The 23,179-nt window shown below is 40.6% G+C and overlaps 2 protein-coding genes across 3 annotated transcripts in view; one reads left to right on the top strand and one right to left on the bottom strand.

Moving 5' to 3' along the window:
* Nucleotides 1–4,945: 4,945 nt before the first annotated feature.
* On the bottom strand, nt 4,946–21,318 carry amd1 (adenosylmethionine decarboxylase 1). Its single transcript, XM_037086281.1, has 9 exons — nt 20,991–21,318; nt 15,256–15,342; nt 13,248–13,374; nt 13,006–13,108; nt 12,328–12,370; nt 8,592–8,736; nt 8,336–8,428; nt 8,095–8,250; nt 4,946–7,994 (listed from the first exon to the last, which is right to left on the bottom strand). The coding sequence occupies exons 1-9, from the start codon at nt 21,101–21,103 to the stop codon at nt 7,851–7,853; spliced, it is 1,011 nt and encodes a 336-aa protein (XP_036942176.1). The 5' UTR covers nt 21,104–21,318; the 3' UTR covers nt 4,946–7,850.
* Nucleotides 21,319–22,567: 1,249 nt separating this feature from the next.
* cdk19 (cyclin-dependent kinase 19) overlaps nt 22,568–23,179 on the top strand; it is a 73,723-nt gene continuing 73,111 nt past the window's right edge. For both annotated transcript variants that reach the window (XM_037087002.1, XM_037087001.1), the window contains exon 1: nt 22,568–22,833. In XM_037087002.1, the coding sequence (XP_036942897.1) occupies nt 22,706–22,833 (128 nt within the window). In that variant the 5' untranslated portion in view covers nt 22,568–22,705. The remainder of the gene's footprint in view (nt 22,834–23,179) is intronic.

Raw genomic sequence — 23,179 nt, 5'->3', positions numbered from 1 at the left:
AAGTTATGAGCACATATTTATATATTTCTTTGGTTATATATGTTGTAATAAAATGAGCACTATGTAGTTTTGGGGAATACATTTAAAGCAGAATAGAAAGATTTGCATTGACTGATTGATTTTGTTTTTAAATGAAACGACTTGATGGAGCAGGAGCTGGGGACAGGGTCCAATGTGGGATGCTGGGATGCAGCTGTAGATGGAGGACAAACCACCACAGCTTGCGCTCAGCTTAGCCTCTGACAACTTATGAAACACCTGCTCTAACTGCTACACAAAAACAAGAATTTACTGCTCTCATGGCCAGACGTACCATTGTGCTGCAGTAGAACTTTGCCAGGAGTCCTTCTTTTTCTCAGCGGTTTTGAGAGGTCATGTTGTTTGTCTCAAACTTGAGAAGATGCATGTTTTCACATATGGCAGCCCTTTAAAACCCACTGCAGCGTCAGGCACTGTTTGCCTTCCTGATTGACCCAAGTATGTACCTGCCATTTAGCTATGGTTGTTTGGTTTTTATCTTCTCTTCTCTTGTCCATCTGCTTGTGAGGGTGTGTGTGTGTGTGTGTGTGTGTGTGTGTGTGTGTGTGTGTGTGTGTGTGTGTGTGTGTGTGTTGGGGTCTATAACATACATAGATGTATAAAAGGCTAACTCCTGTTTTTTGTCTCATTTCTATATCACTCAGTTGTTTTACTGATTCAATCGTGTTTTTGTAGATAACCCTAAATCTTTATTCTACATTTGTAATTTAATTTGTAATTTTATATATATATATATATATATATATATATATATATATATATATATATATATATATATATATCAAAAGAACCCTATTAAGTAATCAGACTCTCTCTGTTTGACTTTGTTTATATGTGGCAGACCCTGCCACCTGTCTAGCTTCAAACAATGTTCTTGGACTGTAATTTACTGAACGACTAGTTTATTCAAGTTTGATTGTTTGATTTTGTAAATATTCAAATTCTGGGTTAGAATTTTTCTTTCAAACTACATAGTGCCCTTTTAACATCTTTTGCTCTGTTGCAATCACTCATACATGCATGCGCACACAGGTTTCATTTATTTGTGTTTATTTATAATATTTAAACTGGATGTTTGACCAGAATGCACCATCAACAGTGCAGGCTTCACACCTTACCTCCTCGGTCCAGGAGATAGGGAGAAGTGGGGCTATTAGTGGAACTGATTGTGTTGAATACAAGGTCAGTCTAAAAACATTTTATGTTTACTGACATCACTTATTCCTGAGGTAATCTGATTTTTGTATGCGTGATCATAATGAACAGGTCTACAGAAATGGATGACAGCCTTTTCACTTTAGTTAAATCATTTGATTACTTACAAATATATATGTTTTATCTAGACATAAACTGCACTTTATCAGTTTTACACTATAAAAGATTTCTTGGGTCATGTGTGCAATCTGCACATCAAAGTTTTCAGTCACATGAGAACTGCTGCCACTCTTCAGTGTGTGAGAGAATGAGATTTAGCTCTATCATTTGATGAACAGAAAAATAACTAATTCTGCAGCATCTGTCAAATTCTTCTCGAGTGGATCATGTCATGCATGCATGAGTGAAAGCATAAGAAACCCAATGATGACATAGATTTCCATGTTTAACATTTGGATGTTTGCCTTTGTGCTTCCTCTCATATTGTTGTTTGTTTTCTCTTTGCATTTTGATAGACACCTCGTGTTTCTGTGTGTCTGTGGATGTCTGTGGATGTAACTGTGTCAGTACACTCACTGTCCATCAGGTGGTGGCAGCTTCTAGCACATGACAATAAAATGCAGCAGGACAGTGTTGTTCTATGATGAGTGGTGACCTCTCCTGAAAACGTTCTGATAACTGTTGGATGGTAACTCCATTAGTGTTGAGGCGACAGATTTCCTGCCTGTCCTCTCCACCTCCAGTGGTATTGTCAGTGGTAGAAAGTAACTTAGTACTCGACCTTTGTACTCTAGTACAATTTTGAGGTAACTGTACCATCATTTTACTGTATGCTACTGTGTACTTCTCTCCACCATATTTCAGTTGCAGATTTAACTTTTTAATCCTCTACCCTTGTTTGACAGTTACATTTACTAATTTTAAGATCAAGGTTTCATAACAAAATACATGCTCAGGTCAATATGATGAATTATAAATGAAATGTTGTTATTGTAAGTACCCAGAAGTGTATACAGTACTTAAAGGGGAACTATACAGTTTATGAGGTATTAATACAAACCCAGAAATCTATTTTTTTCCCGTAGTCCCACAGTTTGAAGCTAGAAAGTTTGAAGTTAGAAAGGTGGCAGGTTCCACCACATAAAGACCAAGCAAAACATTATGAAATTGTGTCCTTTAAAGTGATTATGAGCAACTTTTCTGTGTTCATGAAACAGTCTGGTGATTCCTCTGATGATTATAAATGATCTGTAACAGCAAACGAGACCATCAGTGAACAGACTGCTGTTTGCGAGCACAGGCATTAATAACTATATATAGTTATTAATGGCTGTGTTTGGATCTGATCACATATAAATACATTACCTCATCACGATCCATCCTGCGGTGTCACTCTCGTCCAAAACAAGTGCTAGTGCAGCTGACGTGCTAACAACATTCTTTACAACAGCAGGTGCTGGTGTCGTAGAATCAACAAAAACTTGATTAAAGGTCCTTGTAGTTACTTTAAGGTCAGTATGTTTATTCAGTTTATTCAGTAATGATATCAAAGAGAGTTAGTTTGTTTAGTTTGTTGTTAGTCCGTCCACTACAGTGAGCTCCTTTAAAGTTGGCTCTATTTTGAACAGCTAGAGCAAACAATGTTGTGTACATAGTAATGTGTGAGTGATAATAATCCAGTGATATTATTTGACACGGAAAGGAGTCATTCTGCTGCATGATGAGTTTTTAAAAAAAAAAAATAGAATTCAGAATTGAGCAAAAATCACAGTTTTGACTGTGTGTGGTTGTGTGTACTGTGGTGCAAAGAAATTAGCATGCTAACCAGCTAGCCCTGACCCGTCCTAGTCCAAATTTCCTGGACAAGTGCTGTAAACACCATCGTTTCCCTGGTGATCCGTGCTCCTGGTCCAGGTGGCTAGCTGCATAGCTTACCGAGCTAACTTGCTAATGGCAGCTTTAGTTAGCAGCAGTTAGTGGTTACACTAGAGATATGCTTCCCCCTATTAGTTTTCAGGATAATTCTGAGAGATGGAGAATTCTTACACCTTTTGTGCCTTTGAAGTGCAGTTTACTGCTGCCATTACTTCTGTACCTCTACTTAAGAGTTTGTCAAGATACTTTAAGGTTTGGAATTCAAGGCTTTTAAGTGGACTAATATTACCCTGAGATATTGATCTGAATACTAGTTCAAAACTGAGTTGAAAGAACGTATCTCCATTGTGGTGAAAGGGTATTTTTCTTTGGAGCAGAAAGTGAAACGTTCCATCATTTATGTTCAGTTGAACCAGGGATTCCCCTGAGCCAATGTCAACAGACATTCCTCTTCGTTTTGTTTCAGCCACTTAGACGGAGAGTACAGAGTTGGAAGATGTACAATAGACGCAATAAAGAAAATGAATGATGAACATCTAAGCACTAGAGGCTGAGCTGTCCAGACTTCTTGTCTGTAGTGTGGGTAAGACTCCAGAAACACTTCAAGTTACCAGAAACACTGTCACACTGAACACTTGAGGCGTCCTTACATTTCAAATTCTAAATAGAGGGAAATTAATTACCTCATGTTTATCTGCCAGATGCAGTTAAAAGATACAGTATGGTCTGAAATGATAATCACAACATGCAAGTTTGTGACATTGAAAAATGATTCACAACTTCTACTCCACTTACTTTCAGAGAGACACTGTACTTTTTACTTTACTAGTGCACATTTATCTGACAAATATAGACACATTACTTTTGATTACGATTTTACCTAAAAGTATACATGATACATCTCTAAAATACTATTTATTGTTAATAATGTATAAATCACAGACAGTCGTTTTCTATTTTGTCCTGGATGAATCAGTTTAAATTATATCAGTATTTCTCTTATTTCCAGGCAATAGATGAAGTCAGCAAACTTACACAAATAAAAACTGAACAGGTATTCCAGGTTTTGATTTATCTGAGATATCGAAACCCCAGATATTTCAAACTTTTGTTAAGACATCAAAGTGAAAATAGAATATGGGACTCCTTTTCCATTTCTCCAAAACCACACAGCTCACACAGCCTGAATTTCTGAATGTGTTCTTATCAGCCAGCACAAGCTCTTAGCTGTGCAAATAAACAGATCTGGCCTCTAGATCAGAAAGATATAACATGTGTTTGAGGGCCAAATGTTTGATTTGCATGTGTTTTGATAAAGTCAACATTACAGCACTTATTCTTTGAAATAAACAGCACACCAGCCTCGTTAATAATTGAGTGAAGCCCCTTTGCCCACATTAATATCTTCCCATTCATCATCCTGTGCCATTCTGATTAGCTGATTCCAGTCAGATCACTTATCATGTTGCTTCTGATGCTTTCATTTCAATCACTCTGTTATAATGTGGCTCTCACAACTCCAACTTCATGTTAGAGCAGTAATAAATTACAGGAGTTCCCTTTTGTGAAGCAATTGTTACAATAGTGGCATAATCACATTGCATCGCGATGTGTAGGTCTAGCTACCCGGCTTGTTGTGCCATGTATCACTGAACTTAAAATTCTCGGCTCATCTGTCTTACTATCATGACAAATAGTCTCTATTACAAAAGGCCCCCTCAACACATGCATTCACGCATACACAAAAGTCTGACAGTTTGTTTAATCGGTCATCTGTTGTGCTTTGGATTTAGAGTCCTCTTCAAAACAGAGTTTGAAGAACAAGGATTCTAATTTGTAATCAATGTTCTGGACAGAAAGACAAACTACACAGCAGTTGCACAGATAAGTATCTTTTTATTGAAGCATCAAGCTCGTAGCACAGATATATTTAGCACATCTTGACCATCCAAAGAACAGCAAAGAAAGAATTAGAACAGCAAAGTTTCTCCATCAGTACATCCTGACACATCCTGCAACTGCACCCTCTCACCGGGGAGGCTTTCCCTTTCCCTTCCTCTGCACTCTTTCAGATGATTCACAGAGAAAGGGGAAGAGAAAAAAAGATTAAACATGATTTAGCCAAAAGGTCATCCCTTTTTACAACAAAATAAACATTTGGACATTAAGGGGAAGAAAAGAGAATATTGGTCCGCAGCAAAAATACAAAATATTTTGTATAAAATTCTTCAACCTTTCAACTGCAAAAATGCATTTTGAGTTCACTGTATAAAAAAATAAAACAAAATAGCAATGATCCACATCAACAAGGCTAAAATGTACTTCATCCAAGAACAGGTAGCCTTACACTTTAAATGCCTCAATGTGTGACTTCATGAAGGACCTGTAACAGTCAGGGCAGATCACCTATACCAAGTGACCGCAGGTTTCAGAGGAGCTCATGCAAGAGCAGTCATTGGTCCTCAGGAAAACAATGAAACCACTCCAAAATGCCATGATAGGCAACTAGAGGGAAACAATTCCCAGCATCAAGTTCACTTCTCTTACATGACCTGCTCCAACCTGCTCATTAGGTGATGAATGCACTGTTATAGGTGCTGATGCGATCATTGCAGATATCTCAAAGAACAGATTGTACTGCATCACAGGGCTGAGAACAGGTTAAGACCCCAGCCGTGTCCTCTGAGTCAAGATTCAAACCGCATTCTCTGGCAGGAGAAGCATTGTGAACACCCCTGAAGTGGAACAGGCGGAGAGGACAAAGCTTGGACGTTTGAAGTGTTTCAAGAAGTAATAAATAAGAAACCCAACCTGATTTCAGCACCTGTCCACAACTTGAAATTACATTAACCACAAGTTGACCCCACCCCTTAAGGTAAAAAGCGTCCCCACCTATTCAAAAACACATCAGGATGCGGCAGCTGCAACTACGCTTTCAGCTGGTTAAAGAAGAGGAAGGTGAAGCAAAGACCCACTGAAAAAGGAGGAAGAGACGGCGCTACACTACACTGTCAAGCAACACGGCACTAGGAGTCACACGCACCATAGTGTCACAGGATATTCCCCCTCAATGAACAAAGGGCATTGATCCAAACAAAAAGAAAACTGCTAGGGGAGTCACATTTTCGACCAATTCACTGCAAAAAATGTCTGGGCACAATAAATTTAATAAAATGCAGTTTATGCAGCGGTTACATGTGGAATGATCTGGGATCACCCTGGCATGCTCAGACTGGTGGGCCTCTATTGTGTGCATACAGATTTCTGTATGGGGCGGAAAGAGACAGAGAGAGGATGATATTATGTGGGAAGAAGAAAAATGCTTTGCTGGGCAACTAAGCAAAAAGTGTCTGATTCATTATTTCCCATTCAGAGTGTGTGCAGCCTGGAGGGCCGCCTCTCGTCATGTCACGGTTCTGGGGCCAGCTGACAGTCTGACTCTGGCAGGGGGAGACCTGCTGCGAGCCAGACAATGGCTGGTCAACAGAGGTCATTGTACACTCTTTGCATGCATGCATGTGTGTGTGTGCGCATGAGAAGAGGAGGGTGGGGGTGTGCTCTCCTGGAGTCATACATTCAGCTCAAACCTGGTCCAGGCTTTTCTCTAGAGACGTGTACATTCGAAAGACGAACAGGGGGGTGGGGGGGGGGACTGTGCTACATTCACATTCAACATTTTCCATTTAACCAATTGGTGTGAATGTGGAAAATTAGAGTGCTGAATATGACTGTGGGGGGACCCTATAGGATAGAAGCTTCCTATAGATACAGCACGCTATACAGAAAGAATCCTGGATGCAACAAAGTGCAGATGTTGAATGTCTTAAATGATTCATATTCTTACATTACCAGGCATACAACTTTAAAAGCCTTTCTATTCAGGGGAACACAAGGACTATTTGATTGCCGAGGTGGAGGAACACAAATGGATGAATGCATGCAGGTGGTGGGAGAGTGCTTCAAAGCCCAGCAAAGCAGAAAGTCTTTAGTGCAGTTTACAGCAACCAGGAGCAGATGGACCAATGAGCTGCACCTTTTATCTAATAATGCAACATTAAACAGCAATATGGCATTTGCTTTGAAATAACTCAAATATGTCCTGACAATGTGAAGGCCAAAAGCTTAAGACGTATACATTCAATCAGACTCGAGACAGAAGGTCGGCCTTCTTTTAGTACCATGAGTCAACAGGTTTTAAAGTGCACTCAAAAATTGGTGATTATGAATTCAAATTGCCACATTTGAGGGCAAACTGAATGTAGAATGGCTGCGAATTTGAAAATGTAAGAAAAATAATAATAATAAATAAACAGAAAGGCTGAGGTCAAAGAGGCAGACTGATCTGAGCATGTCAGGGCCCTGGCCTAGTGCGGGCGGAAACCTTGTCTGTGGGGGATGAGGGGGGACACCTGCAGGAAGGGACCGTCATACTGGGCACAGATGGACAGCCTCAAACAGAGCGTGTTTAATTCCTCTACATGCACTTCAAGATCACAGCAAGAGTGAGCTAGAATATCGAAACAGAGAAAAGAGCTTTCATGCAAGAGATCTAAGTCACAGGTACAACAATGCAAACAACTCAAACTTGAGGTTAAACTAGGGCTCGGAACTGCATCGCCACCAGGAGGTTCTGGACAACGACAGCAGCAGTGGAAGGAGAGGACGGGGTTGAGGAGTGGGGAGGAGGACAACAAGCTCTCTACTCGGGGGTGAAGTCGGCCGCAAGGGGTGAGCCCCGAACGGCCGCCTTTCTTTTTACGCCTCTTCTTCATCCTCAACCCTCAGCTCTGCTGGTTCTGCTGGCGGTTCTGGGCGTAGCTTGTGAAGACAAAATTGTAATCGTTGAATTGAGCCAACTGGCGGTCGAGACGCTTGTAGCCCTCGAGTTTCTGAGCAGAAGAAAAGACACTGCGACATTTGGAGCTCTGCGGGAGCAAACAGCAAGAAAAAAAGAGAAGTTCCTCAGTGACATATCGGATTAAAATCACACGGAGAATAATGTCTGTGTTGCATTTAAAAACACACCTGATTGACAAAAAGCGTAGTCACAAATTTTCCTGGCTTGAACACCTCCACCACCTTCCTGACCAGATCATCATACGATGTCTGGGAGAGGTTGGTTTCGAAGCTGACATAGGAGAACTCAGGCTCCGGGGTGATGTGGATGGTCCAGTAAGTTCCCTGGAGAGAACAAGCAGGGCCACATTACAGTTGTGTTTAAACTTGTTAGAGGGACCGCAAACTGCTTAAACATAGAGACACTCACGTCAGCCTTCATTCCATTCATTGAGTATCCACAAGGGTTGAACATTGTGGCATCGATCACAGAACCTGGTATCAGGTCACGAATTCCACTCATCTGCAGCGAGAGAAGAAGACGACCATGTCAGCATCAACTCACAATCTCTTAACCCTCCACGTTAGTGCCTATTTAACTAGATGCTCAAACCAACCTAAACTACTTTCTGTCACCTTCATTTGCTGATGACTGTCGAGACAAACACACTGATGTATCTACTTACACGAGTGACATCACTTGCGGAAACACCGTCTTTCATGTAGAACTGGTCCATAATGGCTGGATCGAGGTCACTCATCAGAACTTCCAGCGTCTGATCCGCATGCTTGTTCTCCCAGTACTCTGGCAAGTCCAGGGTGAACAGGTACCTGTGGGACACACAGTGCAAGGTTATTCATTTTTAACCATGACAAGACTGTAAAGGAGGTTCTGAAGAGCTTCTATACAAGTGGAAGAACCCAGCCAATGGACTTGACTTTTTTTAGTACCATCTCATGATTGTACTACACAGCAGGATCTATAATGAACACCCACCAAGGGTACAGTGTGGTTATATTTTCCATTTGGTGAGTAAATCTCAAGGCTATCCACCACAATGTTTGCACCAAAATAGTCATGCAATAAAAAAACTATGAAGAGTGTCTGTGTTGTGGTGTCATTCATGGACACACTGCTTTTGTTCTGCTGTCTGTGTCAGAGTGTCACACAGACAGAGGGACTGTGGGTGGTGTGGTGAGCTGCACCTCTTAAACACAGGAATATATACACACTCTAATGGCAACAAGGACAGGAGAAAAGCGAACATTTTGCATGCTGAAATACACACATGTCCTTACTGTCAAGTTCTTTCATGAAGCATTTTTCATAATTAGCTGCTAAACACCTAACATCCCATTCTTTTCTCCATAGGCAGATCTGCCAAACTCTCTATATAAAATTCCCCTTGTACCACTGATACTTAAAGATGTTTTACAGAAGTTTTTTCTTTTGTTAAAAACAATGAAACACTTGAAGCTGCAGTTTTAAGAAATAAAGTGGACTTAGCCAGAAGATTTGAATGATACAGCTCCCACCTTCCTCTCTGCTGTGCTGCAGCTTTGCCCTCAAAAGCACAGAGAAGCCTGCTGTGCAGGCTTGTAACCACAGTGACAGAGGAAGCCAGATAACCAAGATGGCACATTCAAAAACAACCACAACAAAAGATTGTTCCATTTCTGACCAATACAACTAAATTACAATGAGTGCCTCATCATGAATGAAACATATCAAGCAGGGGTCTTTACTTGTCCAGCAGAAAAGCAGCTAACTCTGCATCGCTCGAGTCCTTACAAATCCTGCAGCTCCCTCCACCTCTGAAATGACTCTCCGATATTTATCCTAGTTTTCTCTCAGACTCGGTCGAATTCTTCCTTTTTACACGGCTTTCCTTTGTCAGTCCTCTTATTTCTTCTCTGACTTGGCAAGACGGTACACGTCATGATGATGACGTCGGTATGTTTTCAAGGTGTTTCCCCAGGTGTCCCCCCCCATCAATCTAAACCCGCGGACAGTTTATAATCATATGGATGCTGTTATAATGTGAAGTGATTGAGATTCTGACCCACCGAAGTGACAGTTATTTTTCACACTAAATTACATAATCACCAAGTATGTGTGAACCGGGAAAATGATTTTGGCGCAGTGTGCGAGCAAAGGTCACAAGTTACCATCACAACCTACTTTGTCTGCGACCGTTCAAAAATCACAATGCTCTGGCTGCAAAGCACCAATCACAGTTGTTTTCTATAATGACGCGACCAATGTCTCGCGAGAGGTGACAGGTCAATGGACTGTGGTGAAGTTAGTGTCAGGTTGGATATTCAGCGGACATTCACTCGGGTCCCAGCCACGACGTTATCAAGGTTCGCCCAGTGTTAGCAGCAGGAGGACGGTTAGCAGGCGCAGCTGTCGAGTGGGGCTGACAGCTGGAGGCAAATCCGTGGAGAACGCTGCTTCCCTCCATGCTACTTTCCAACGTCCGAGATGTACATGCCGTTTTTTTTATTTTTTTTTATCTATCTTGAACCACTGAAACTAAATTTTGTTCCCACTACACTGTAAAGTGTAATTCGACTGACAATAAAAGAAAGTCCCAGACCAAGTCATTTAATTACTTGGCATTAGGGATGCACGATATTGGCAAAAACTTAAATTGTGATTTTTTTTTTTTTAACCCTGCAATATATATTGCGATATGAAAAAAATACAGGAATTTTAATCAGATGATCTGAACAGCACTTTGTTATGCTGCACTGCTGCTATCTTGTGGACAATTAACCTGAGCTGATCTTACCTGTTTTGGTCAGTGTTATGAATATGGCTTCTGTCTGTGTTTTAGAGATATTCTTATTGTTATCTTTTATTGCTTGCTTTTATTGTGCTGGGACCTGAGTACATATTTCATTCTATCATGTTCAAATGTGAATTGAATGATAAACAAAACTTTGAACCTTTTGAGCTCTCCATCTTAAAATGGAACATTCAAGCTTCATAGTTACATTAAGTAACTATGAATGAGTAATAAGCAGGTTATTCAATGACTGAAATCTACACATCTACAAAAATATACCTGCATTTCAAAATGATAAGCATTTATATTTTATATGAGCTCATTCATGCGCGCTTGCACGCTCCCAGAACTCCAATTCCCCACGCTGGCTTACTTTCATTTTTAAAACTTGCGTCCATCTAGTTTTCCTTTGGGTGCTGGTTGGTATCAATCTACAGCGTGTCGGCTCGAGTGCGGAATGTCATTTGCAAAATAAGACCCATGCAGGACTCTGCTGTGTAGTACCGACGTACATGGTCAAACAAATTAGTTGTGTTACCTCTAGTTGTGGCACAGAACACATGTTTGGCCAATATCCTTCTTGTAGCTGAAATAACTCCAAATAACTGACATTGCTTTTCTTTTTGGCACCAAGTCTTCGGTCTGCTTCGGCACACAGAATTAGAACTAATGTGATTGGTGGATCACTGTGCATGCAGAGTCTGCATGCACAGTGTGTGTCAGGTTCATTTGAAACTAGATGAGTTAATTTGCCTCGTACATCGCAGAGCCTGCATCTGACTATTGCACACACATACATCGTGATGACGATGTGCAAACGATATATCGTGCAGCTCTACTTGGCATAAATATTTTAATACAAAATAATTGCACCCCCCCCAAATATCATCCATGTCATGTAACCCAGTGACTACAAACCAACATCAAATCGTGTTCCTACGTGGGCCGAATAAGTGACGCCTCTTTTTATTGTATTTTAGTGCTTCCTCTATTTTATACGAATATTAATATGTACTTGGACAACTGACATGCTTTGTGTTTAGTACACAAACACAAATACTGTAAATCATTTTGTTTGTGCTGCCTATTTAAGTGTGAAGTGTTCAATAAATTGATAAATAAATATGTTTTTGTGCTCCCATATGTCTTTGGGCTCCCAGATATTTTACTTTAGGAGTACATGTACTCGTTGGGAAAAATGTCAGCGTTGAGCCCTGCACTGGGTGGACCCACAGACAGTAGTTTTTACAATCTTAGCAAATATAACCAAAAAGTAGTTACAGAATACAGCTTTAAGCCATATCTACTGTACATGCATTTTGGCAGGTAAAATGGATGCCTGGTTGGTGGATTTTCTTATCTACCTTTCAACTTGGCCAGCTGGCCAAAAATGTTGTTTAAGGACAATCTGATGCTTCGTGTTGACTAGAATTTGTTTCATGTTTTTTTTTTTTTTGCTTTTTATTCACAGAAACTGGAAAATCACTATAGCATCTTTCAAGGATAAAATCAGCAAGGAGCATAGTTCAGAGTTCATTTTAGCTACAAAAATATCCACGGATATTGGCAACACTGTGGACCACACATGAAGTTTTACACAATAGAGGATATAGAATAGGGCGATGATTACCAGCAGTCAGAGTTCAAACGTCCCATACAGTAGGCTGCGCCATCTGGAAGAAGCAAAAAGGAAAAGCTTTGTTGTTTTAGTTGCTCTTAAGGTTACTATTCACATGATACCAACTCAAATATGGAACCACATGCATCATCTACTGGATTTCACACAGCAGATATGCTAAACTCTGAGACATTTACATTCCAGTTTGTGACGAATTCAAAGATTTCTTGGCTAAACATCAGTACTGGACAACATTTACCTATTTGATTTGCCCATCAGCAACAAGATAACTATCACTAATAGTGACAGAGCTACAAGCATGTGACATCCCTGCCATCAGTTTATAAGGCCCAGAATTGACATTTTTCTTTCAGGTAGTTGTATAGAAGGCTTTAAAAAAGGTTTTTAAAAGCAGTTACTTAAAAAAAAAAAAAACAAAAAAAAAAAACCAAAAAAAAAAAACACAACAACCTTCATGTGAAAGGTTATATTTAAGGTTGTCTCCAAAGTCTGTATGAAGGGGCTGAAGCTCTTTAAAACACTTCAGTTACTTTATGTTCAATCAAAATGTCTTTTTCAACGATCATTGTAGGTATGCGATTGTAAAATTCTGGGTTGATATCAGTTTATTTGAACTGCATTTTCAGGGCATTATTTAAGTGGTGCTCAAGAGTACATGACATTCCATACTTGGGAAAATCTGGCTGAGAAAGTCCACTTCTTCCTGGAAGTTTCGATGAGGGAACTCTTGATGGGTTGGCTTCATGAAGTTCTTTCGGGAGTAGAAGAAGTTCTGTAAAAGAATAAAAAAAATATGCAGCATTAAAACACGAGGTAAATGCAACAGAACCAATTATTACCAATTAGCAGAGAGCATGATGTGTGTGTGTTTTTTTTTTAAAAACATACTCAAACTGTTGTGTGTGCCTTACCTCGATGGCATCAAAACCGCAGTACTCCCTGGCAAGTTCCAGCAGAGGCACCAGTGCTTGCAGTAAGAGGGTGGTTCCGCACGTCTTCAAAATGAAACGTCTCTTGGAGACAAACATGCTACTCTCACTGTGGACCAAAAGAAGTACAAGACAAGTGTAAGACATCTGAAACATAAATAAGATTTGTACGCTGACTGTATCATTTATTAAAAGAAGTGATAATTATCTGCTGGCTGTCCCTCCACTTATGTACCACTCTGTTCTGTCAAGTACAGACGTAAAAAGTCAAACGTTTGTAGGTACACAATAGGTTAAATCCAACACAAGGACAAAATGTATTTTTAGCTCAAAAGACAACATGTGTTTGTTCTTCTCCCTTTTAAAAACTAAACATTTATGCACTTCTTGAATCAAACCAATTAAGAGACAATGCATCAGAATTGTGCAACTTTCCAGTTTAGCCTGTCTGGTCTAACTTGAAATGGATGCCTTTGAGCAAACCAGCATGTGAAGTGTAGGTGAAGAGGGCTAGCAGCATGCAGCTAACCACAGACTGGTTGTGTTGCAATAGAGGTGAGAGCTGTGCAAGAGCGTCATCAGTGACAAGTTGGTACAGGTTATGCTTTCTTATATACAAACTACTTTAGTACAAAACCTCAGTTTAATCCGCTACTGCTTGCCCTGTTAAGGCTAATGTATAATGCCGTTAATACAGATTCAACACTTCCTGTATCTGTTTCAAATAATAATAAAAAAAAAACAACAACAAAAAAAAACAAAACTCTAGCGTTTCAATGAACAGAAACCCTTCATTTCTTAAAGCGGTTTTTATTGTGACAAATTTGCATAAACATGTTGTAGAAAAATCATTGACCTGAAATGTTCCCACACAAACAGGCAGACTACTGTAGGGATGGCCTATATTGTATAGGTTTATTACACTTAAATGCTTGCTGTTCAGCAAGGTAAATCACAACTGAATTCTGAAGCGTAAATGCAATCCCCAGAAGTAAAAAGCTAATGCTATAAAATGATCACTACCAGAAGTTAGACACAGACCTTATTTGTCATTCCTGGGACGCTAGAATCTGCCATCTTTTCCCAAGTTGCTCTTGTCTCATTTTATATTTCATTTTTGATAGTGAGAAATAAACACATGATGATTCACTGTTGTCCTGATTAATAATGCTGCCATTTCACTTTCATTAACAGACTCTCATTGCATTCCACTCAGGATGGCCGAGACACGCCTTACACCTGGTAGTACAATTTGGTTTTACTCTTCCAGTCTTCGGAGTATTACTCTGGTTTGTAAAATTGTAGTCCAACTATAGAATGATAGAATGATACATCACTTGGAAATATGGATGACGGCAGAAGGAGCTAAACCTAAACCAAAAATTCTAAATGTGTTTTGACTTGCCACACAGACGCTTCAGCTAAATAGTGGAAATAATTACAGGGGAGTGCACCATGTTGTATAACAACTTGCACCATGACAACTTGTTGGTGCAAGTTGTTATACAACATGCTTGTACGATGTACATTTGGCTTAAAGAAATGATAAAATGATTAAGAGTTTGTTAATCCTCCTCTCTTGGTACATGTTACTTGTAGTACAAGGCAGTCCATATTAGACTCTAGGAGAAGGAAAAATAAATTCCTATCAGATAACTGTGGTCATTTCGACTGATTACAAAAAAGGGAAATCACCTCCAATAGTCATGACAAGTTCTTTAAATTGGCCAGTACTGTTTCATAATTTGCACAGCAGAATGTGTCTTACTGGTTTCAACTGCTGATAAAGCTGACTTCTGTTCTGTAATAAGCCAATATTAATATCATGATGGCTATGTGGCACATAACATATGTACCCATGGCTCTAATTCATCACATGGGACAGAGACTGTCAATGGCAAGCAGCTTACAGGTGACCTAACTAAATCCTGTCTGTCTTCTAATCTGTAGGAAACAGGAGACAAACTTTAAGTAAAGGCGGAGCACTCACCTGAGTATATAAGCTTCCTGCTTGTCAGACTTTGTCACACTTATGATCAAACAATGCACATTCTCCAGAAGTTTGTCCCACTCAAACCTAAAAAAGAAAAAAAAGGCAACACTGAGCATGTTGGAATTCATTTACCATATTTCCAATGAGGAAGTGGCTACATGACAGTAAACATTTACACACCGAGGAGTAAGTGTTTGTTTTGATCTTTCAACAAGGATGTTACAGGATTATGTAATAATACTCTTCAGTCAAAGTCATCCCAGGGAGGGATGGAATCTGTTGGTGCTAGGAGATACATCAGAAAAAATAAAATGCTGCAGATGGATAAGAAAGACCCTTTCACTAGTTTGTCTACTCAAAGAATATGCATGCATAGATTTTACCTGAAATTTACTGTCTCAGAGGAGGTTCAGATAAAATAAAATGCTGCAGATTGAGATCACAAGGAAGTGGTTCAGACTGACAAGAATAAAGTACGTGTATGTAGAAAGTGGCAAGGTACTGTGGATTTGGTTAGTTTGAATACTGGCTCCAGTTCTAATCATTCCTGGGCAAACTGAAAGTCACAGTCAAGGCATGCAACTTTCCTCATTGACAGGAAGGCTGCTTCTGCCACTGCCACCGCCACCCCTCCCACCACCAGTCAAAGACAGCTGCAGTGCAAATGCAGCTGCGTCACCTTCTCATTACAATCCTGGAAGGGCAGACTGGATCCATTCAGAGTGGCCAGTAAGAAGTACAGCACAGCCTGGGCAAGGAGAGACAGACTTCTGAGGAGGGCAACACTCAATGGGGAATTTACTAGCAGCCAACGTTGCATAGTTCATCTTCTTAGAGATGACAGGGCTGCATCTCTCTGAATGAGAAATGTGCCTCAATAACTAGACTGTCAGCAGTGATTCTCTAACTGGGAGGGATGACAGGTGTGAGCCATTACCTTGCTGACTAGTTAAAATAATTTAGCTCTTCAGCCACCTGTCTCATGCTACCATGTGCATGCTAACAACTGAGAGGATATGGCAGGAATTTAAGAAAAAACGCTTAATATCAAGCAATGGGTTTAGCACATGGCTATGGTGGATGGCTTGACATACTGCTAGAGAAAGTATCTGCCTAGGCTTGCTGCCACACACTCCAATACGCCTCCATAATCAGATATAACAAAATATAGACATAAATGAAAAATGATCGATCCAGGCAGACTTCTGGTAAACACTGCAATGATAAACTGATCAGTTGTCAACTATTGTATTAATCCCAAACCAAACCATTATGATAGCGAATCAGTTTAAGTGACTTTTAAAATAAAAAATGTAGGAATTCTGATTCTCAAATGTGAGTATTTCTGGTTTCTCTCCTCCAGTAAACTGAATATCTTTGGGTTGCTGACAAAACACAACATTTCAGGAAGTACTGTCACTGTCGAGGACTTCTCACAGTATCGCCTTCAACGCCTGCGAGGAACCTGGGCAAAATCCTCGACGATGGACTGTCCTGCATCCTCAACATCACTGCTGTGGCCCAATCCTGCAGAATTGCCCTCCACAACATCCACAGGATCTGGTCTTGCCTCACAAAGAATGCAACCCAACTCCTGGTCCAAGTGCTGGTCATCTCCTCCCTTGACTACTGCAACTTACTCTTGGCTGGACTCCCAGTCTCTGCGCCTAAACCGCTGCAGCATATCCAGAACGCTGCAACGGTTATGCTGCCGGCTGGTTGTGCCATTGCTGAGAACAAACAAAGCCCGCTCAGCAAAGTCTCAGCGACTCTTCTCTGTTCTGGCGCCTCAGTGGAGGAACGAACTCCCGACCAGTGTCAGGACAGCAGAGTCACTCTACATCTTCCGCAAAAGACTCCCATCTCCTGACTCACTTGTTCAGACTTCATCTCTACCCCGCATAACATGACTACCGCACCACCCTGCCACCCTTAGCACTTCAATAATAGTGCTTATGAACTTAGGGTATCCTTCATTAATAGCAGCTATGGTCAGATGGGTCCTTGAAAATTGTTTCCATTTATTCATTCGTACGTTATCAACGGTTTTGTTTTCTTTCTTTTGACAAATGTACATCTAAGTTGCTTTGGGCAAAAAAACCAAACACAAAAAACAAACAGCCAATTTATCATAATAACCACCAGATTAATTGACAATGAAAATAATCGTAAATTGCAGCCCAAGCTGCATGTCACTCTTTCCTCTGTGGCACCACAACTGCTGACAAGACATCACTTCCAAGAGCCTGTACACACAGCTGTTGCTGACAATAGATTACCACTGTTCTGAGTTGCTGGGTGACCTGTAATCTGAGTCTGACTACATCTGTCATGAATATTGATGAGCTGCTGGTGTGTGTGTGTGTGTGTGTGCGCGCGTGTGCGTGTGTGTGTGCGTGTGCGCGCATGTGCGTGTCTGTTAGAATGACCAACCGCCCTTTGGGAATTCCTCATTCATGAGATCGAACAAAGTGTCACTGCTACAACATGTCCTCTTAATGAATTAACACCGGCACTGTATATCAGCCATAGCTGCACTCATGGTTACAGCAGTACACCAATAAAAAAAAAGTAGTAAAAAAGTATTTATCAAGTTGAAGCCATCAAAACTGAGTATTTTGTGAAATTATAATTAAAGTATTTGTTGTACCCTCCTGTTTTCATTCATCTAGGGGGTCAAAGTAACTGATAATGGTGTAATGCTGATATGACATGATTTAATAATCATCTCATGTTACGGGCTAAAGGCCAACACACTGGCTAAACGTGTCACACTATATCCCAGTCATGACAAGCCATTTGTTGGGCTGTCATTACGATCGGTCATTTGCAAGATATATATTGTCATCGTTGTGCAGTTTCAACATACTGCAGTACAGGCTATGAATGCAGGGGTTACTTGATAATGAAGATACATGGAGCCATAAATATATTTGTAGTATGTATATATGGTAGAGTTTGTTATACATGTTCTAGATCCATACATGGGACATTTTTACACTTTGCTCACATTTATTTAGTAATTCATGCAGCTTCTTTTCCATCTTACAATTAAGCAGAAGATTGACAGACTAATAATTAGACACTTCAAGCATTTGACCACAACTGGTCAAAATATGTTGCTATCGTACAAATTAAGATGTGAAAAATTTGCCAAGCTTAAACCCTAGTACAAATAGTTTCATGAAAATAGCATAGTTTCTTGCTCTTACATGGACAAGCCTCACAACAATTTCATCTAGTTATAATTTTCATGATTTTCTTTTTTAAAGCACAAAATGACGTCGAGCTTTAGCAACATGCCAGCTTCTCAGTTTATACCAGGGGGACAATGTCACTGGAGACACGGGTCAGCTCCTGTTTCTGGATGAAATGTACACCAGAGGCTATTTCTGGTTGCAGGATCAGATCTTCTTCAAAGAAAGAGTAGTCTCCAGGAATGGACCAGAGTAGATTGCCAGGTACTATCACAGTTTCCATTCATACCCAATAGACAGAGAGACATGGATTCCTGGATTTTGGGCCATTTTTGATAAATTGAAAAGATTGGAAAGCAAAAGAGGACAGACAGCTACATTAAATGGCCCTCAGGACAATTTGCTTGACAATCACTGGCAACAAACTGTAAGCTGCTGTTGAACCCTGAGGAAGGACAGAGAAGGTAATGTGAGTGAGCTTCACATTTGTGAATCAGTTGCCCTTGTGGACTTATTTGGACATTGGCTGACGTCCAGCGAGACTGATCCACTGACAGTGTCCCTCTGAGCCGTTAATCTGCCCTCTGGCTGTAAATTAATGCCAGTCCTCATTCACCCGACTGGCCACGGACACTTTTCCTTAACAAACCTGTGATCCCATTAATGACCAGAAAAGCCACTCAGAACAAGTCAGATTTAGCCTTGAACCTTGCTACAAGAAATTCACTTCACTACCACCACTACTGTAATAGAGAAGAGCCGTAACATGTAAAAGAACAAAGTGTTAAACAGTTTTAAAAGGACAGACCGAGGTGTGGGATGATGAGCTCCATCCAGCTGCTGAAATTTTTTAACTACTCCACCACTGAAGAATCAACACCAGTCCCTGTCAAAATTCCTGAATGGTAATTTAGAATAGAATATACATTTATTGTCACTGTTTCACAAAACTACTAAACACAAATAGCAGCTCTTTGTTCCATTTTATTCAGCACCAAACAGCAATATGGGCACCCAAAAGTATTTTGATCTATCCATATATGACTAACTGTGTTCCACTTGGCACAAGCTTCTCAGCCATCTAGGAACAGAAACAATTGGATTTGTGGTGCTGAACGGGGGCAAAGGTCAACAGCCTTTTAACCATCCATATCCCTTGCGCTGAATGTCTCACTATCCACATTTTCTTTTAAAACGCAGCCAAACGGCTTTAAGCAAATCGCTATGGGAGACCCTTTAACCAATCAGAGGAAACGGGCGGGGAGTGTCTACATGGCTAGAAACGTGACCGGAACAAGGGCTACATGCAATTTCAGCCGAATTTACAGCAGTTCTTGGGTCTGCCATGCAATGGAAGACTATCAGCAGTGAGGACTAAACCTAAAATGAGCACCTCTTCACAGGCCATAGGATTCCATTACGAAACAATCCGTGATCGTTCTCCGTCTGTCTTTACACTCGTGCAAATTTTGACTGGGAATATTTGAAATGCCGTCTAACCAGCCGCCGCGGCCGCAACCACTCCGCCTCCCATTCCAATCCCATCCTGTAGACCAGAAACTGAAAACTGTGTCCCGAGTTGTGTTGGTGTGCGTTTCCGTGATGGCAGCCAGTGTCGAGGCAGCACGCGGTGACGACGGACAACCACATGCTTGACACTTCACAGAGGCCCCCTCGTTGTTGAATGACGCAGGAAAAAAAAAAAAAAAACAAAACAAAAAAAACCCCCACACATTTACAGTAGGACAAAACACAAAGAGCCATTTTATCAACTCAATGTGACTATGTTAAACAAGTAGCTTAGCATATTTTAGCGCTGTGATGTCATGCTAATACAATCAAACCATGTCCCAACACCAATGCGGGGGAAATAAAACGCGTGCGCACCGATAAGAGAAAAGGGTAATCAAGCCCGCCTAATGTTGACACTAAAGTGCGCTGAAACATATCGCTAATGAAAGAAAAGACCTATTCAAATGATACCACAGACCATTTGAGCCGTATACCGAGTTAGACTTCAGCAGAGGACCGCTGAATATTTAAGTATTTTCTCTCTAAGACTAGGTGGAGTTAGCTAGCTGTAAAAGGGATAACTTGGCAAACTCTGTCGGGACGGCTTTTAAACAATAGCTAAACGTTGATCATTGAACAGTGGCCATATCAGTATATTAAAATGTTAATTTCCATACATCTCCTCGGAGAGAAAGATCTATGACTCAGCTTTGAAGTGCCACCGTTTAAGGGGGAGGTGGCCATTTTTGAGTGTCGGTGTTAACTTAGCTAGCTCACTGCTAGTGGGCTCTGTAGTCAGAATGTGGCGTCCTCTCTAGCCAACTAAGGATAAACTACTTGTTACGGAGAAGAAACTGCCCGTGAAAGACAAGACTATTACCATATTTTAATGTTTAACGTTAACACTACATGTCTTGAATGAGTTGAGGGAATGAAGCCAAGCATGTGGCCGGCTTTTCAGCCTACATTTCCATACTCTGCTGGGGACGGACGCGACACCTGACACATTCAAATGACACAAACCTTGGGATGGTACGGAGGTCCCCGGTTCCTTTGGTCTCATCTTGCCGCGAGAACCACACCTCCAACAGCTTCTCAGTCCCCTCGAAGAAATGTGCACCGTTATCTTCCATCATGAGACAACAGACACCCAACAGAAAATATAAACCGTCGGTTGTAACGTTTACAGCTTAATAAATCCTTCCTCGATCAATTATAATTTATTGAGGTACAGTCCTTTAAGCAATCCAGATGTTGATTTTCTTGAGTTACCGTCTTCCCTTTTGCAGAGAATACCGTGAGCGAGTGCTAGCTAATATCGCCGGCCATACTGTGTAAAGCACTGAATGGCGATGGCTTGGTGGCTTTATATGGTAGACGCGCTCACGTCAGCGCCGTGTTTAGCCAATCTGGACACAGGGCTCTGGCTCGTGATTTGTGGTTGGTTAAGGCAGCTATCAATCATGTTAAGAGCAGGGGTTCCTTCACGGCCTCCTCACGTGACGTCTTGGGTCACAGCCTGGACGTAGCGTGTCCTGGCTCTGTTAAAATATGAATACAGGACACCAAATGTAACTTTTGAATAGTATTATAATATTTATTTGATAACAAGTGATGATCATTTCAGTCCCAATTTGAACATTAGGGGCTATTTCACGTATTAATTGCAAAACGATTACATTTTAGAACTCCAATATTTACAAGGCAAATTTCTATGTAAAATAAGTGGTTTTCTGATATATGTTGCGCTTCTGTGCGGATTACGTATCTGTAAATTTAATTACTGCTATACACCCCTGTATGGCCGTAATGCATTATTTTATATTTGTACTCCATGCTGACATAAGTAAATCCACAATTGTGACTCGGAATTATGCACTTAAAAAAATATCACTACACATTTTATAGAAACTGCAATAAAAATGAGCTCGTTGCTTTTTTTTTTCTTTTTTTTTTTTTTACATCATGTAGTACCTTTGAAACTGTGTAACCCTGTCTATATTAATATGTCCTAACATATAAAGATGTCAGGATAAACATTTGTGCCATTGGAATGTCCATACTACTACTACTACTACTACTACTACTCCTAATAATAATAATAATAATAATAATAATAATAATAATAATAATAATAATAATAACAACTACAACAATAATAGGAAGGTAGAAGGGGCAGGAGGAAGTTAGCGTTAGTTAATTTAACACATTATACAACAACAAGTCAAAAACGTGTTTCACAGCAATTTTGATTCACATATTTATAAATTAAACCCAATGAATTGTCCTTGATAATTACCTTGATAATAATTGCTATATATGGTAGATAATTCAGGGATTATAAAGCAATTCCAAATAATTATAAAGATTCTACGTTATACCGTTAGAACTGACACTTCTGCTTGCAAAAGTGTTAGAAACCACGGATGCCTGCCTTTTTGAAGAGCGTTCGTGAGTACGCAAAGTACAACAAACCGCAGCGAGAAACGCGGGTTGTAGTTTCGTCCATCTCCGTTTACTAGCTGGCGAACCGCAGCGCCTGCTCAAAAGGACTACCTTACCCAGCGAGCCCTGCGCGCCAATTAGAAACGTCAACGAGCCAGTGAACATTAAGCGGAGCAGACCAAAATCCCAAACAAGGAAATGGTGGGGGAATAAAACGACCAGATTATTTAATTAATGCATGTAATAATTAATATTTTATTTTATTGTAAATTAAGACGTATTTATGGGTTAAAATGGATTACGACTTCAAAACAAAGCTGGCGGCCGAGAGAGAGAGAGTAGAAGATCTGTTCGAATATGAAGGTTGCAAAGTGGGTCGAGGCACCTACGGGCACGTTTATAAAGCTAAGCGCAAAGACGGGTAAGATAACCGTGAACGTTATTGTTTGTACTGACATAAAACTGACTGCAGGATGCATTTCGTGAACGCACGGCTCAGTTGTGTGTTGAACGGGGCGTTAGATTTGAACCTCCCCGAAGCGATAACCCGTGTCTCTGTGTTTTTGTTTTCATGTAACGCACTCACTCACTCACCAACGGTCTCCCCCCTCCTCCCTTTCCTCCTCCCCCTCCTCCCCCCTCTCCACCCCCCAAAACAACACAGTAAAGCAGCGGTGTTATTTCTTATTTTGACAAGTCTCATCTTCACGGTGTCAACCAGGACAGCCTGCTTCTATGTGTTTAAACGCACTGGTGGACGCTGGTTT

The sequence above is a fragment of the Acanthopagrus latus genome, chromosome 22, assembly GCF_904848185.1.
Source record: "Acanthopagrus latus isolate v.2019 chromosome 22, fAcaLat1.1, whole genome shotgun sequence".
Lineage (NCBI taxonomy): Eukaryota > Metazoa > Chordata > Actinopteri > Spariformes > Sparidae > Acanthopagrus > Acanthopagrus latus.
Note: the sequence above shows the minus strand (reverse complement) of the source record. Positions and strands in the feature narration are given on the sequence as shown.